General features: G+C 35.5%; 2 protein-coding genes across 3 annotated transcripts; both read right to left on the bottom strand.

Annotated features, from left to right (window-relative positions):
- Nucleotides 1–1,935: 1,935 nt before the first annotated feature.
- On the bottom strand, nt 1,936–8,012 carry LOC105443863. 2 transcript variants are annotated; one of them, XM_011677510.2, is made up of 4 exons: nt 7,711–8,012; nt 6,070–6,452; nt 5,351–5,444; nt 1,936–3,782 (listed from the first exon to the last, which is right to left on the bottom strand). In XM_011677510.2, the coding sequence occupies exons 1-4, from the start codon at nt 7,825–7,827 to the stop codon at nt 3,765–3,767; spliced, it is 612 nt and encodes a 203-aa protein (XP_011675812.2). In that variant the 5' UTR covers nt 7,828–8,012; the 3' UTR covers nt 1,936–3,764. The 2 variants fall into 2 exon arrangements, with proteins under 2 accessions (XP_011675812.2, XP_030842435.1); XM_030986575.1 differs by lacking the exon at nt 1,936–3,782 and having other exon boundaries at nt 5,090–5,444.
- A 2,598-nt stretch (nt 8,013–10,610) lies between these two features.
- Nucleotides 10,611–15,143, bottom strand: LOC115924818. Its single transcript, XM_030987671.1, has 7 exons — nt 14,999–15,143; nt 14,418–14,653; nt 14,140–14,304; nt 13,273–13,437; nt 12,400–12,564; nt 11,540–11,704; nt 10,611–10,835 (listed from the first exon to the last, which is right to left on the bottom strand). The coding sequence occupies exons 1-7, from the start codon at nt 15,141–15,143 to the stop codon at nt 10,611–10,613; spliced, it is 1,266 nt and encodes a 421-aa protein (XP_030843531.1).
- Between the last annotated feature and the right edge of the window lie 235 nt (nt 15,144–15,378).

Raw genomic sequence — 15,378 nt, 5'->3', positions numbered from 1 at the left:
TAAGAGGGGGGTAGATGATGCATTGTTGACATACTTACATAAGATGTACTCTCACCTGGATAAAAGCAAAACGTATGTTAGATCTACATTCGCAGACTTCTCCAGTGCGTTTAATACTATTGTAACTCATATATTAACGAAGAAATTGGTATCATTCAACGTCCCAACCCAGATTATTTTATGGATCCAGGACTTCCTTAGCAATCGCCCACAGAAAGTGATAATGGGTAATGTTCAATCTAGTATCAGAATTCTGAACCCAGGAGGACCTCAAGGATGCGTCCTTTCTCCTGTATTTTTCTCTCTGTACACCAGTGATTGTCGATGTTCCTCAAGTGAGTGTAGCATCATAAAATATGCAGATGACACAGTCATTACCGGTTACATTGCATCTGACAATACCGAATCATATACTACGACGATAGATAACTTTGTAAAATGGTGTGACGATCACTTCCTTAAACTAAATATATCCAAAACAAAGGAACTGATAATAGATTTCCGACGAAATGCTACTGAACACAGAATAATTTCCATTCATGGGGAAGATGTGGAGCAAGTACAAGAATATAAGTATTTGGGTACAACCATAAGCAATTCACTAGACTGGTCAAAAAACGTTCAACTAATTCAAAAGAAGGCAAATCGGAGGCTATACTTTGTAAGGACCTTAAGAAAGTTAAGGGTAGACAATACACTAATTGTTCTTTTCTACAAGTCCCTAATCCAGAGTGTTCTGACGTATAACCTAGTCTGCTACTTTGCTAATGCAACAAAAATTGACAAGAAGAAGCTCAATAAACCCAGGAAAATAGTTCAACGTATACTAGGGATAGACCTGCCACTACTTGATAATTTGTACCAAGAGAGAGTTTCATCCAAATTAAGACAGGTTATGCAGGACCCCACCCACCCACTCAACGAGAACTTTAAATTTAACCGTTCAGGCATACGTTTGTGCGCACCGCGCACACAGAAAACCCGTTTCAGGCAATCTTTTGTTCCCAACGCCATTCACCACTTCAATGCACAAGCCCGGAGGTCTGGAACTCAAACGTAAATACTGGTCTCAACTTATACTTTGTTCTGAATTTAATTTTCGCTAGGGCTCATAATATTAAACACACCTATATTCTCAAATAAACAGCAAGCTTAATGTTCGAATTTTTCACCTGGAATGCCATGTTTATGTTATACTGAAATCATGTATTCGTTTTGTTCCGTTTTCCATTGTAACAATTATTTTCAGAATGTAACTACGTTTGTAACGATGTACATTTGATAATTATTGTATTATGTATTGTTCCTGTTTTATGTATATATGTACAAAGACTGTAAACCAGTGAAAAAATAATTTCCCGAAAGGGACAATCAATTTTCAATTCAATTCAATTCAATTCAATTTATCCTCCCTCTCTTCTCTCTGTCTCTCTCTTCCCCCTCTCTCTATCTCTTGGTCTGTCTCCATCTTTCAGCGTCTACTTACAAGTTACATCACGCCTTTCCTCTCTGTCATACACTCTCCAATCTAATCATTTCTTGTTTTGTATGAAAAGCACTTTACCCTCTGTCTTTCTTCATGTCGCTTACCTCATATTCGAATTATTCCAGTTTACGTGAATAAAGCTCTGAGGCGATAATTCGAAATGTAAATGGATTTCATCATTATTTTATTCAATTTCTTGCGATATATCCCCTTTATACCATCTCTCAACAACAGGAACATTTAAAATCACATGATTTTTATCAGTTATAGATCGAACTTTCTCTTGTATACATATGTACAAAGACATTTTATCTGTATGTAATTCTCTGAACCTGCATATATTTATGATTATGTACACACATAAAATAAACAATTGAACTCTGATACATAGTCAGTGTTGGTAAAAGTCGAAGGGATCAATTAAATCTTAGAACAGCTAGCTGCACACACAAATATTTTTTTCCAAATGACCTTAACAACAACCTGTGTTACCTTTATAAACAAAACATCACAACTTCAACGAGCATATACGATCCCTATAGCCAAGGATCTATTAGGTCTATGACATAACCAAATAAGTAGCTTATCACATGATAAAATAATTATTCAAATCAAATGACAGTCTTACTGCTTAGATAAATACACGGAATTGTTGTCTCTACAATTACTTATGAGATAGTTACAAACATTTGTTATTCTTACAACAAATTTCATATCCTGCAAGTCCTACAGCAGTAAGTTATATTCATATGTATTCTTTGTTTCCACTTTGTTAACATGCAATTATGTACACTCTCAGGTATATAAGCAAAATAAATTTACGTGTGTAGGAAGACGTGAATGAATGAATACAAATTGATTCCCTTTTTTGTATTTACATATTGAATACATTTCGGATATCAATAACACATAACAGCATTCCTACAAATCCATGAACATGGGAAATAGTTCAAAGATAAATTCACTGGCTTTCAGTTGAATCCAGAATTTCTCAAGGCAATCAAAGAGCATGTAAGAAGAGCAATGTTTTCAATACAGCTCGAACAAAGAGAATACACCTCTCACTACGTAACGTATATTGCAAGACTCCACTTCACTGTCCCTTATTCAGGTGTATTACACACCAACTGACAAAATCATTACATCACAGGCATTAATGAAAGTGAACATTACAATAGAGACATCAATTGAAAGAATTTATAATGGAGTATAAGTTGAAAAGATGTACAACGGTAAAAACAATGTACAGGAGCATCGGATGTTTGAAATATATTACTCGAAAATAAATAAGCATTGTAGATAAGAATCACTATCTCTCACAAATCTCACAAATAAACTAGATTGTACATATACACGATCTGATCACGATTTGATATAAGAATATTACAACGAGATCAAGATGACTAATTCCTCTTTTTTACCACATTAATAACTGTTGCATGCATGTCACGAACTAGACTAGATTAAATCAAAGATTTCATATGATCGTGCATGATTTATAGTTGGATGCAAATTACAAAATACTTAAGGGTGATAACAATAATAACAACAATAGCACGACGTGTATGGTTCATATGGTTATATGGTTCGAATGGAATTGTAAAAGTACATTGAGTAGAAAAACTTATATCTTGTCACATTTAGCCGTACACATACTCTGCACAATGTAATCATACTTTACAACATTGTATTTTCGTCAAACTAGTTATTATGTTCATGAAGCACGGCAGACTCTCAGGCTAACATCCATGAACAACACTGTAATGAAGTATTGTATTTACATGGCATGTAGTTTAAGATATAGAAATAAATAATGATAGATTCAATTTATGCCGACTCAAATCCAATCTCTTTTTCTCTTTACTATGATATAATATGATGTGCTTGCAGTATAAAGCACAAAACCTTTGCCATGGTCAAAGTACTTTCAAAGAGGCTGCAAAGAATTAAAAATTTGTCCTGAAAAAAAAATCGACCTTCTCCATAATTATGCGTCAACATAATTATAAAGTTATTAATTAAAAGTATCGAGACATGGCATAAGCAGTAATAAGTTTGTGATACGATATTCCATGTACTTTAACTTGAAATATCCTTCAGTTAGTATAATTAGTTATTCGGGTAACCTGGTTACCGCCACACTCGACAAGTTTCATTTTGAAGTCCGCAGTAGTCTGCTGCCATCACGTGGTCTAATGAGGGTCATCGTCTGACGTTGATGCGTTGTTGCTTGACGGCCAAACCACATAGTACTTTAGCGTTATCTTCAGAACCTCCACTAGACCCTCCATTGAAACTTAAGCATACCAGAAATAAAATGTATATAATGATGGTTTTGCTTTGATTTCATGTGATGTTTATTCATTCCATATACATCAACATATTTATATTTACTATCTTATTAATTTAGATGTATGATGATGACATGGCATATACAGAAAAGGGGTCGTCTTATAAGCCTAAGCTTGAAGTAATGTCCTCTCAAAAAGAAAATAATGATACTTACAATATTAACCAATGCATAAACAATTTGGTTAGGTTAGGCAAGATTTCTTGTTAAATAACATAGAAAGAGAAGGGACATAGAGGATCGGAGAGGGAGAAAAAGTTACAGTCATGATAGTATTAGGAAGAGTACGTAATCATGTCAAGTTGTGCATGTATAAATAATCACCTTTTGAGAGCTATTATTCATGACAATTATAGGGACATTCTTAAAAAATATTAAAAGTTGAAAATGATTTTTCAGAGCTAAAAATTCATTTAGGTCAGATACCTATCGAGTAAATAGTTCACAATCATTTATATAGAACCGCTTTTTTACATTTAAATTCCAATCAAAAGGCGATAAATTCATTTACGTGTCTGCATTCGAAGAAGTGAGAAATTTATGTAAAATGCTAGGATATCGTTTAAGTAAAACCAAAATTAGATTTGAATTGTACCACTATTTGCAAGCAATTTGATATTGATGAATAATTTTTTTCAAAAAGGTACTACAAGCATTACATTTCAGGCAGGGAAGATTTGCAATCTATATATGATGTCACCATCATGACCAAGGTAGCAGGTAGATGAAGAGGAGACACATATTTGCCTACACTCCGTACCTATCACACATCTTAATGACATAATTTCTTTATGGAATTTTATTTGATGTTGTTTTTATTACAGAATTAAGAATAAACAGGCAGTTTGATTGAAAAAAATGCAGGCCACAAATAACATATACACCTTAAACATGTTCTGAAAAAAGCTTTGTGATCCGTAAGAATTTCTTTCCAATATACGTTCGTATATTCCATCGTATGGATATTGCTACAGGGTGTATATTGTAAGAAGCAGGTTTTATCTTTTTACTTTTCGCCACGGTTCTAAAGTAGAGTTGTTCGGCTGAGATGCATGCTACATGATCCTTTGACAAATTCCTTTAAGTAGAGCTCTAGATAAGATAACGGAAATATTTCGTCCTTTTATCAGAAATTAACGTCATATCGCTTTTTTTTTTTAAAGAGGACGAAGTAGAAGCTTTATACATCTTGTACTTGAAGGAAAAGTACTTTTTCACTAAAAATGTTCATATAGTTGTGAAAAGTTTTTTTCTGTATGTTTGTTATATTTCAGTTTCCGGATATCATTACACAGATCAAGAACACACATATTGATAGACGTGATCATCTTAATCAGGCCAGGATAAACACATTAACGACTGCTTAAATCATGTGTATTGTTCATTACTGGGTACCGACAGGGCGGATTTAAATATGGATAACAAAAAATAGCTTACTTTGAATTGATGGAATGCCAGAAAGAGGGAGAAGAATCAATCGAAGGATGGGCATGTAATCTATTGTTATATCTTACCCAGCCATGTATCGTGGTGACAGTCAGCTTGCCTTCATTGTTTACCTCAGAAATCAGTGGATCCAAATCCGTGTCGGTACTACACCGCTCTAACCTATAATAATAAAACAGTACATTTCGGGGGCACAGTTCACGAACTCCTGGACTATTAACCTGACGTACGATACTCTCTTAATATAAAAGCCATCAGAGATTTATGCTATATGATGTGAGAATAGATGAAAATTTAGTACACATCAGACCTTGCATAATGTTGCTCTGCATTTATATTGCATGACTGCAAACCATAGTATCATAACTGTGTATGTAGGATACAGCAAGTCTATGCAAATAATGATGAAAAAAAAGAAAAAAGTATGGAATTCAAATTTATCTTAAGAAAATAATAATGGTAAAAATAAATAAAAGCTTTATTACACATTTTGCAAACATTAATCGTTATATTGACTCAAAAACGTGTTCATCTTTTCATTGACTTTGAAAACGTTGCATTAAACACTGGATTTATACCAATTAAATGATATAGAGATGAAAATATGTATTTTCATTTCTTTAATGTTGTCTCTGAAAATGCAATAATTGCGCTTACTATTTAAAATACATCATTATAAGAGAAAAAAAAACCCATTTGAATTAAGTATTTAAATGCATATTTTCCAATAAGACCATTATATTGAATATTTCATATTACGGAATTTTAACTGCTTTCCGCTACTTACTCTATGTTTGTCAGGTGTGCATGAGTCTTCATGAGTTTGATAATCTCAGCTGCCTTCCCGTTGTACATGTAAATGTGGGTAATGGACAGCTTGGTGAGTAGGGGACATGATGTTTTAACCGCCTTGCAGAATGACACGGGATCATTCAGTGTAACAGAAGATGCATACACCATGTTTCTGTGGATGTGAAGATGAGTTAGATGATGGAACGGAGAGCAGGCCATTGTGACGATATCTGATGAGACATTTTCATTGTCCGACCATTCCAGCCTGAACGTTTTCACTCTGGGACATGAAGTATGAAGTCCAAGGTTCCACAGACTGGTCAAATGCCTACCATCCACAGATAGCTCATCTACTGACTCAGAGGTTATTTGACGAGTCTACATGAAACAGCGATGCATAAAGGTTCACTACATATGATTTGAATGGAAACCAACGCTAATAAAAAAAATATATTACATAACCTGACTCATTTTTGTATTAAAATAGTACTTTTACTGTTCATATCATGGTTGGAAAATATTCCATAAAATGTACAATAATAAGATTTAAAGGGTGTTCATCAGTTTAAAGTACAAAAGAAGAAATAAACAAACACGTAGTTTTGTGGAAAATGGGACAAAGAATACAACATTTTTAAACATTTGAATACCAAGATTATAAATGATTTAGAGAATCTCCCATTGACATTACAGGCATATTCGATGCCGATCCTGATGAACTAAAATAACCGATTTGTTTTTCAAAGATATTAAAATTACCTCTCTGTTTTTCATTTTAGTGACCCAGCAGATTATGTCCCATTAGGCCTAAACGTGTACTGCCCTACCTTTACAAAACGTATTTCTCTATCATAATACTCTGAAAAAGGTATTTGCGGTATTTTCAAAACAAACAAATTAGAGGATCCCCCCCCCCCCTGTACGACAAAACACATCATGCCCGCATTGCTAATACAGGATTTCTGTGAAACCTTCTTGAAATATTTCTTAATTTTATCCGTTTCAACCAATAAGACCAAAGCCAACTTAATAACGAGGGTTAATCCTCGTCTTTCAGTGTTAAAGCATATAATTATATTATTATGTCTATGGAATTATTTTTACCTTGTAAATTCACTTGTATCAGCCTCCAGCTGTATTGTTGAATATTCGAATAAAACCTTATCAAATCAAATAAAGATGACGAGATTGTAGTACTCATTATTTTTAATGGGATATTCGTTCACCCAGATTAAAAATAAAAATCAAATGATTTTACATAATTTTGAAAGTTACACATTTTTATGATGAAAACATAAGCAACAAAAATCTCCATAGGAAATAGCAAACGGCAATCATTCATTAAATGATATTTAACGAGCTTTAAGAAAAAATGCTTGGATAAATTCCATCCCAAATTAACAAAATTATAACAGTGCATGTATAAATGTTTCACATATAAAACTATCCACATATTTAATAAAGAGCCCGTAGTATATGGCGTTTTTAACTAGATTTCAAGACAAAATACATTATTCTTTCGGCACTACCGTTATAATTCATATTTGGTCTGTCTAGTTTTTCTGAACCCCTCCCTTTTGAGCTTGGAATAAAAGAAGGATTTTGACTTCAATCTTGGAATAGTACAAATACATACCAGTGTCTCTCCATTGTCCATGTCAACTGGTCTGGATTCACTCAAACTGAGTGACTGTAGGCGTGGTAGCGAGAGAATGGAGTGTAGTTGAAACGGAGTTATGGAAACGCTCCACATACTTAGCGTCTGAATCTGTGCAAAGACAGTTTATCAGTTCAAACCAAAGTGAAATCCGCGATGCTAACATTGCTAACATCACAGCTAATATTGGATGAATTTGGGCCCCGTCTTTATAAAACTTGTTCGATCTCACCCGAGCGACATGTGGATGAGAAAGAGTGCGGGGTCTGATCGTAAAACACGGGTTGAGCTTTTGGACACCGTCTTAATCAGCAAAAACCTCACCCAGCGATCAGCTAGCGCGCGCTGTGTACATGTATACATTTTGTTCATGGTGATGACGTCATTTACCCGGGTAAATGTCACCCGGGTAAATAGGGACTTTTAGATTGAGTGGACGAGAACACGACGAACGCCGACTGATCATGCGTGTCAACGTACTCAACTGCCATGTTGACTACAATCAGAAATCTTTTAGATTGTACTAGGCGATTTTACGTGCATGCAGGAAGTAACACTATGAACATGACAGACAAAGAAAGAGGACAAAATATACAGTTCCTCATTCTACCCTCAACAATTGCTGTGGTAGAACATCCTTTCATGAATGAAGGTGAATATACACATTTTTACATAATAGCAGGGAAGGGATGTTCCTTTGTCTACCTGAGGAACTGTATATTTTATGCGCACGCGGCATATATAGTACCGTACTAGATTTAGGAAAATCAAGGTTGACGCATTTTCAATCGCCGACTGAGACGACGTGACGCATGCGTAGTGCCTTAAAATGACGTCACACGTTGCAGTCAAAGCTGTCAACGTGCAAATCCCTAATATCCCTAATATCACCCTAGCTCGTCTAGGGTGAGATTTACCTCGATATTGTCAGGACGTTAATCCGATTGACGCGTCTTTATTGGAAGGGGGTATATGTCGTCCGCGACTTTATTTTCCAATTAAGACGGGGTTTTAGTAACTTTATCATTCGCTAAGTCTGATTATTTCGTCTCTATTTCCGCTATAGTTCAAATGAATCAACATGGTATAATTAAAAAAAAAACAGCATTTCAATGTACATGGCATGATGTATTTCAATAGAGGTACTAACGGTATTGTATCGGTGGGATGACATTGCATCAAAATGATATCTTCAAGAGAGTGTGTTTAATATACTTGTTCGACCTTTTTTTTAGAAGGCTTATCGTATCCGTTTCCTCCAAAGTGGATAATTAACATTTTTATGAATTCTTCTAAATTCACTAGATACAAGAGGACACTCGCATGAATACATATTGCTTCAGATATGTGATACATCCGTCACTGAACAGGCACGCGAGTTGGTATTGTGCAAGCCAAATTGTTTATATCAGGGTTATTTTACAAGAAAATTATGAGAACAGTCTTAGACAATAGTCGTTGATAACTTGGTCATGTGGACTACGGATAAGATCAGTAAATATCATCAAGTTATCAAATTAATCGGTTATTAATGCGTTGTGAAGGAAAAGAACATTATAATCCATAAATAACAAGAATTGTGTATCTACTGCTACAAACTATGAGTGGAGGAATAAATTAGGAATATTTTTCATTTTATTATTTTATGTTAATGATTTGTTTATAGATTATTTACCTTCATCTATTTATAGAAGAAATAAACACCGAGGTATTATGTTTGGTCATTCATAGCTGGTCTATTAGAGTCTAACATTTTGACATTACCCAATAAAAATCCCATCAAGAATTTTGACAACACATAAATAATTTCTTTAACCCTAAAAAGGCCGGGCTATTTGAGGTCTTAATGCGGCGGGAGGGGGGGGGGATAGATCTCGGCCGTGAAACGATCGATCACCGCAAAAAAGTGCACGCATGTCGAGTGAAGTGTATAGAATACTATGGTAAATGTAATTGTTTAAAAAAATCACTCATTTGCATATTAATGGTAATTTATGCAAATAAGGTTATACAATTCACCTTTTTACCAATAAATCATATATTCTTTATATTAAAGCATTCTTTTTCACTACATGTATTCGTTAGACCAGTGAAACAATAATACGACAAAAAATATTGAAGAGCTAGATTATTCCTAATGTTATTTCTTGTTTTGATAATTTCATATGTATTTTATTGTTTTTGTTGTTTTATTTCATTTCTAACTACAATTCAACTATTTTGACTTCCAAAACAAACACCTAAACTTTAAACAAGACCCAATATTCAATGTTTTATCTCTTTTTAGGAAAAAAAAAATGACATTTCCATTTTCTTTTGTACACAAATCACGAAAATGAGCGATTTTCAGGCTGACATGCAAAGACAAAAGGCCACGTGACTTTGTAACTGTACGTCCGATTATCAAAAAAGATTGTTTTAAAAGATGCGCAAGATTCGGAAGAGAAAAGTCAGAGAGCGGCGCGCTGCGTCGGGGCGCCATCCGTATACGTTCCCGAACAATCAGAAAATCGCGGAGGGGAGGGGGGGGGGAGGCATAATGCCGCCCGGCCTTATTAGGGTTAAAGAATTATTCACATGTTTTATTTTATTTTCAGCATGGCCAAACTATTATTCATAATAATATGAGCGCGCTCGTTGCTGATGGAGAAAAAAAAAATCTTTGTAAAAAGTGTGAAAAATTAAGCTACCCTATATGGTATTAAGCTATCCTAATAAGGCCCGGCCTTATTAGGGTTAAAAAAATTATTCACATGTTTTATTTTATTTTCAGCATGGCCAAACTATTGTTCATAATAACATGAGCGCGCTCGTTGCTAATGGAAAAGAAAATGTCTTTGTAAAAAGTGTGAAAAATTAAGCTACCCTATATGTTGAGTTTAAAGAATGCAATACTTTTCGAAACTAATCGTTTCCAATTTAAATAGTGTTTGGTATACCTTTGATTTTGATGCCTCAGAGGCCATCTTCGAGTAGAACTCATCACTCAGCTTCACCCTGTACAGATGCAGGGATCGAAGATTTGGCATGGAGCAGATACCTCTCGCGTAATGAGAGGATGCAGTCGAACCCAGATCTGCTTCCATGTGTGTTAGCTTCTCAACCTGGTGATGTGACAGGACAGGTTGAATAGAGTGAATAGTATTATCAAGTAAAGACCACATTTCTATTAAATTAAAATACTCTTAATGTAATTAGTATAAAAATCATGAACCTCCACTTAGACTTTTCAAGCAAGGAAAAAAGAAGGGAGAGAGAGAAAGAGAGAGAGAGAGAGAGGGGGAGACTTGGAAAGAGATAGAGACAGAAACATATATAGAGAGAAGAAACAGAGGGAAGTGGGTAGGGTTAGAGCAAACAAAAAACTAGATAAAGAAAGAAAAAAACAGTTGTCACCAATTTTGAATAGCCTAGTGTCTGATGAAGCAAAATAAAAGCGTTATATCCGTCTCTTTACCATGCACATGTAGAATTAATTTCCCGCGACTATTGACAAAATTAAAAAAAAAACATATATCAATATATTAAATGCGCAATACTATTTGTGGAATAAGGGCTTTTAAAACACGCTTTGATATGCTTTTATATCATCAGGACACCAAAGTTCATTCTATTGACAGGTCGTATTTTTCCTTGTCAGCCTAGCCAAACTATTTATAATATTGATATGAGAGTCCTCGTAGCTCATGATAATGAGTTATTACTCTTTTTAAAATAGGAATAAACAGATATCTTGTATGTGGAATTTGAAAAATGCAAAAAATTATTTGGAAAAAATCCTGTTGAATAGAAATCATGTTTGGTATACCTTGAATTTTGATGCCTCAGAGGCCATCGTCGAGTAGTACTCATCACTCAGCTTCACATCGTACATAAACAGTGATCGAAGATTTGGCATGGAGCAGATACCTCTCGCGTAATGAGAGGATATAGCCGAACCCAGATCTGCGATCCGGTGCGTTAGCTCCTCAATCTGGTGATGTGACAGGACAGGTTGAATAGAGTGAATAGTATTAAAGACAACATTTCTAATTAAAATACTCTTACTGTAATTAGTATAAAAATCATGAACCTCCACTTAGACTTTTCAAGCAAGGAAAAAAGAAGGGAGAGAGAGAAAGAGAGAGAGAGATAGAGAGGGAGACCTGGAAAGAGACAGAGACAGAAACATTATATAGAGAGAAGAAACAGAGGGAAGCGGGTAGGGTTAGAGCAAACAAAAAACTAGATAAAGAAAGAAAAAAAAAACAGTTGTCACCAATTTTGAATAGCCTAGTGTTTGATGAAGCAAAATAAAAGCGTTATATCCGTATCTTTACCATGCACATGTAGAATTAATTTCCCGCGACTATTGACAACATTCACAAAAACATATATCAATATATAGAATGCGCAATGCTATTTGAGGAATAAGTGCTTTTAAAACACGCTTTGATATGCTTTTATATTATCAGGACACCAAAGTTCATTCTATTGACAGGTCTTATTTTTCCTTGTCAGCCTAGCCAAACTATTTATAATATTGATATGAGAGTCCTCGTAACTCATGATAATGAGTTATTACTCTTTTTAAAATATGAATAAACAGATATCTTGCATGTGGAATTTGAAAAATGCAAAAAATTATTTGGAAAAAATCCTGTTGAATAGAAATCATGTTTGGTATACTTTGAATTTTGATGCCTCAGAGGCCATCGTCGAGTAGTACTCATCACTCAGCTTCACATCGTGCATATACAGTGATCGAAGATTTGGCATGGAGCAGAGACCTCTCGCGTAATGAGAGGATGCATGAGAACCCAGGTCTGAGTGCCAATGCTTAAGCTCCTCAATCTGGTAATGTAACAGGACAGGTTGAAAAGAGTGAATAGTGTTTATGAAGTATAGACGACATGTCTAAATAAAAATATTCTTACTGTCCTTAATATAACATTATCAACCTCTTCTTAGACTTTTAGAGTAAGGACAAGAGAAAGGAAAGGAAGAGAGAGAGATAGAGAGAGGGAGAGAGAGAGTGAGAGTGACCTGGAGATAGACAAATAGATATAGAGAGAAAAAAAACTCGAAGGAAACCGGTTGTTGTTAGAGCAAAGAAAGACAAGTTGAAGAAAGAAAAACGATTGTCATCAATTAAAAATGGTTGGAAGAGAAACAGTGTCTGTTGGAGTAGAATAAAAGTGTTATACCTGTCTCTTGACAATGCACATGTAGAATTAATTTCCTGCGAGTACTGACAAAATTTATTAAAAAATTAATATAGAATGCGAAATACTATTTGTAGAATACGTGCTTTTAAATTCATTTTTATATGCTTTTAAATCATCATGACACCAAAGTTCATTCTATTTACAGGTCTTTTTTTTCCTCGTCAGCATAGCCAAACTATTTTTATTATTGATATGAGAGTCCTCGTAACTCATGGAAATTGTGTAATTTCTAACTTTTAATATTAAAAAACAGATATCTCATATTTGGAATTTGAAGAATGAAAACTATTTGCAAAACTAAAATCGTTTTGAATATAAATCATGTTTGGTATACCTTTGAATTCGACGCCTCAGAGGCCACCGTTGAGTAGAACTCATCACTCAGCTTCACACGGTCCAGAGTCAGTGATCGAAGATTTGGCATGGAGCAGAGACCTCTCGCGTAATGAGAGGATGCAGCAGAACCCAGATCTGCGTGCCTGTGCGTTAGCTTCTCAATCTGGTGATGTGACAAGACCGGTTGAATGGAGTAAATAATGCTATCAAGTATAGACGACATGTCTAATTTGAATATTTTCTTTTGTCATTAATGTAACATCATCCACCTCTACTTGGACTTTTAAAGCAAGGAAAAGAGAAGGGTGAGAGAGAGAAAGATATATATATATATATATATAGTGACCTGAAAAAAACAGAGACAGAAAAATATATAAGGAGAAAAAACCCGATGGAAATAGGTGTGTTGTTAAAGCAAAGAAAGACGAGATGAAGAAACAATTGTCATCAATTATAAATAGTTGGAAAAGAGAGACAGTGTCCGTTGAAGTAAAATAAAAGTGTTATATCCGTTTCTTAACCATGCACATGTAGAATTAGTTTCATGCGACTATTTACAAAATTCAAATGGTTTTTCAATATAGAATGTGAAATACTTTTAAAGAATACGTGCTTCTAATACACGCTTTGATAGGCTTTTGTATCATAATGACACCAAAGTTCATTCTATTTATAGGTCCTTTTTTCCTTGTCAGCATAGCCAAACTATTTATATTGTTGATATGAGAGTCCTCGTAATTCATGAAAATGTGTAATCTTTTTATATTTGATTCGAAAAAACAGTTACCTCATACGTGGAATTTGAAGAATGCTAAATTATTTGCAAAACAAAATTCGATTTGAATATAAATCATGTTTGGTATACCTTTGAATTCGACGCCTCAGAGGCCACCGTTGAGTAGAACTTATCGCTCAGCTCTACGCTGTTCAGATCCAGTGATCGAAGATTTGGCATGGAGCAGAGACCTCTCGCGTAATGAGAGGATGCAGCAGAACCCAGATCTGCGAGCATGTGCGTTAGCTTCTCAATCTGGTGATGTGACAGGACAGGTTGAATAGAGTGAATAGTATTGTCAATTAAAGACCACATTTCTAATTAAAATATTTACGCATCAGTCTCTTCAGTATGTGGGCATAATTAGCTGGATCGCCAGCAGAGTCAGTCTGTGAAGGAGACACAAATTGGGCCGGTAGCATGACCGTAGTACCAAAGACGAGTTCTGCTGCGGAAAATCCCAGATCCGACTCGATAGCTGTACGTATACCCAGCAATATCAAGGGAAGGACCTCAGTCCAATGGACTGTGTTATGCGCCTTGAGAGAGGCTTTGAGTTGCCTGTGAAAACGCTCAACAAGCCCATTGGCTGTCAGATGGTATGCTGTAAGATTAGTGAGAACAAGAAAGAGTGCTGACTCAAATTGTCTACCCTGTCTGTAGTAAGAGTAGTTGGAGCACCAAACACCGCTACCCATATGGCCACAAAAGTACGCGCTACAGTATCCGCAGTGATATCTGGGATAGGTATAGCTTCCGGGTATCTGGTGTAACGATCTACACAAGTAAGAAGGTACGTGCTACTCTCTGAAGTAGGAACTGGGCCTACAAGATCGATGTGCACATGAGAGAAACGTGCATCAGGTGAAGTAAAAGTGCCAAGCGGAACTTTTGCATCTCTGACATTCAATACATGTTCTGGCCCATTTCCTGATATCATGATTAATACCTGGCCAAACGAAACGTTCCGTCACGAGCTTTTGAGTGGCCCTGATTCCAGGATGGGAAAGTCCAAGGAGGGCGTCAGAAATAGCTCGTCTGTGTTTGACTGGAACAATGGGTCTAGCAACACCTGTCAAAACATCACATAGCATGGTAGTAAGAGAACCAGGAAGCGATATAGACTTGAGTTGAAGCGAGGAGTCTTATACTTCACCGTCATCAACTCTGTCGATACACAGACGGGAGAGAGCGTCTGTCGCTGTGTTCTCCCTTCCTGCTATGTGGTGTATCTCAGATGTGTATTGAGATATGACATCAAGCTGGCAGATTTCACGAGGTGAGTGTCGGTCCGGCTTTGAATTCAAAGCATGGGTGAGAGGTTTGTGA

This window comes from Strongylocentrotus purpuratus, unplaced genomic scaffold (assembly GCF_000002235.5).
Source record: "Strongylocentrotus purpuratus isolate Spur 01 unplaced genomic scaffold, Spur_5.0 spur5_scaffold_16, whole genome shotgun sequence".
Lineage (NCBI taxonomy): Eukaryota > Metazoa > Echinodermata > Echinoidea > Camarodonta > Strongylocentrotidae > Strongylocentrotus > Strongylocentrotus purpuratus.
The sequence above is the reverse complement of the archived record's forward strand: the minus strand, read 5'-3'. Positions and strand labels throughout refer to the sequence as shown.

What these genes read in the sequence shown, in the direction of transcription:
- LOC105443863 (XM_030986575.1), bottom strand. Translation starts at nt 7,827, where the DNA reads ATGTGGAGCGTTTCCATAACTCCGTTTCAACTACACTCCATTCTCTCG. An exon ending in TGGACAATGGAGAGACACTG is followed by an intron (nt 6,453 to 7,710) that starts GTATGTATTTGT and finishes TGTTTCATGTAG; the next exon opens with ACTCGTCAAATAACCTCTGA. An exon ending in GCACACCTGACAAACATAGA is followed by an intron (nt 5,445 to 6,069) that starts GTAAGTAGCGGA and finishes TTATTATTATAG; the next exon opens with GTTAGAGCGGTGTAGTACCG.
- LOC115924818 (XM_030987671.1), bottom strand. Translation starts at nt 15,143, where the DNA reads ATGCTATGTGATGTTTTGACAGGTGTTGCTAGACCCATTGTTCCAGTC. An exon ending in CTGAGGCATCAAAATTCAAA is followed by an intron (nt 11,705 to 12,399) that starts GTATACCAAACA and finishes TCACATCACCAG; the next exon opens with ATTGAGGAGCTAACGCACCG. An exon ending in CTGAGGCATCAAAATTCAAG is followed by an intron (nt 10,836 to 11,539) that starts GTATACCAAACA and finishes TCACATCACCAG; the next exon opens with GTTGAGAAGCTAACACACAT.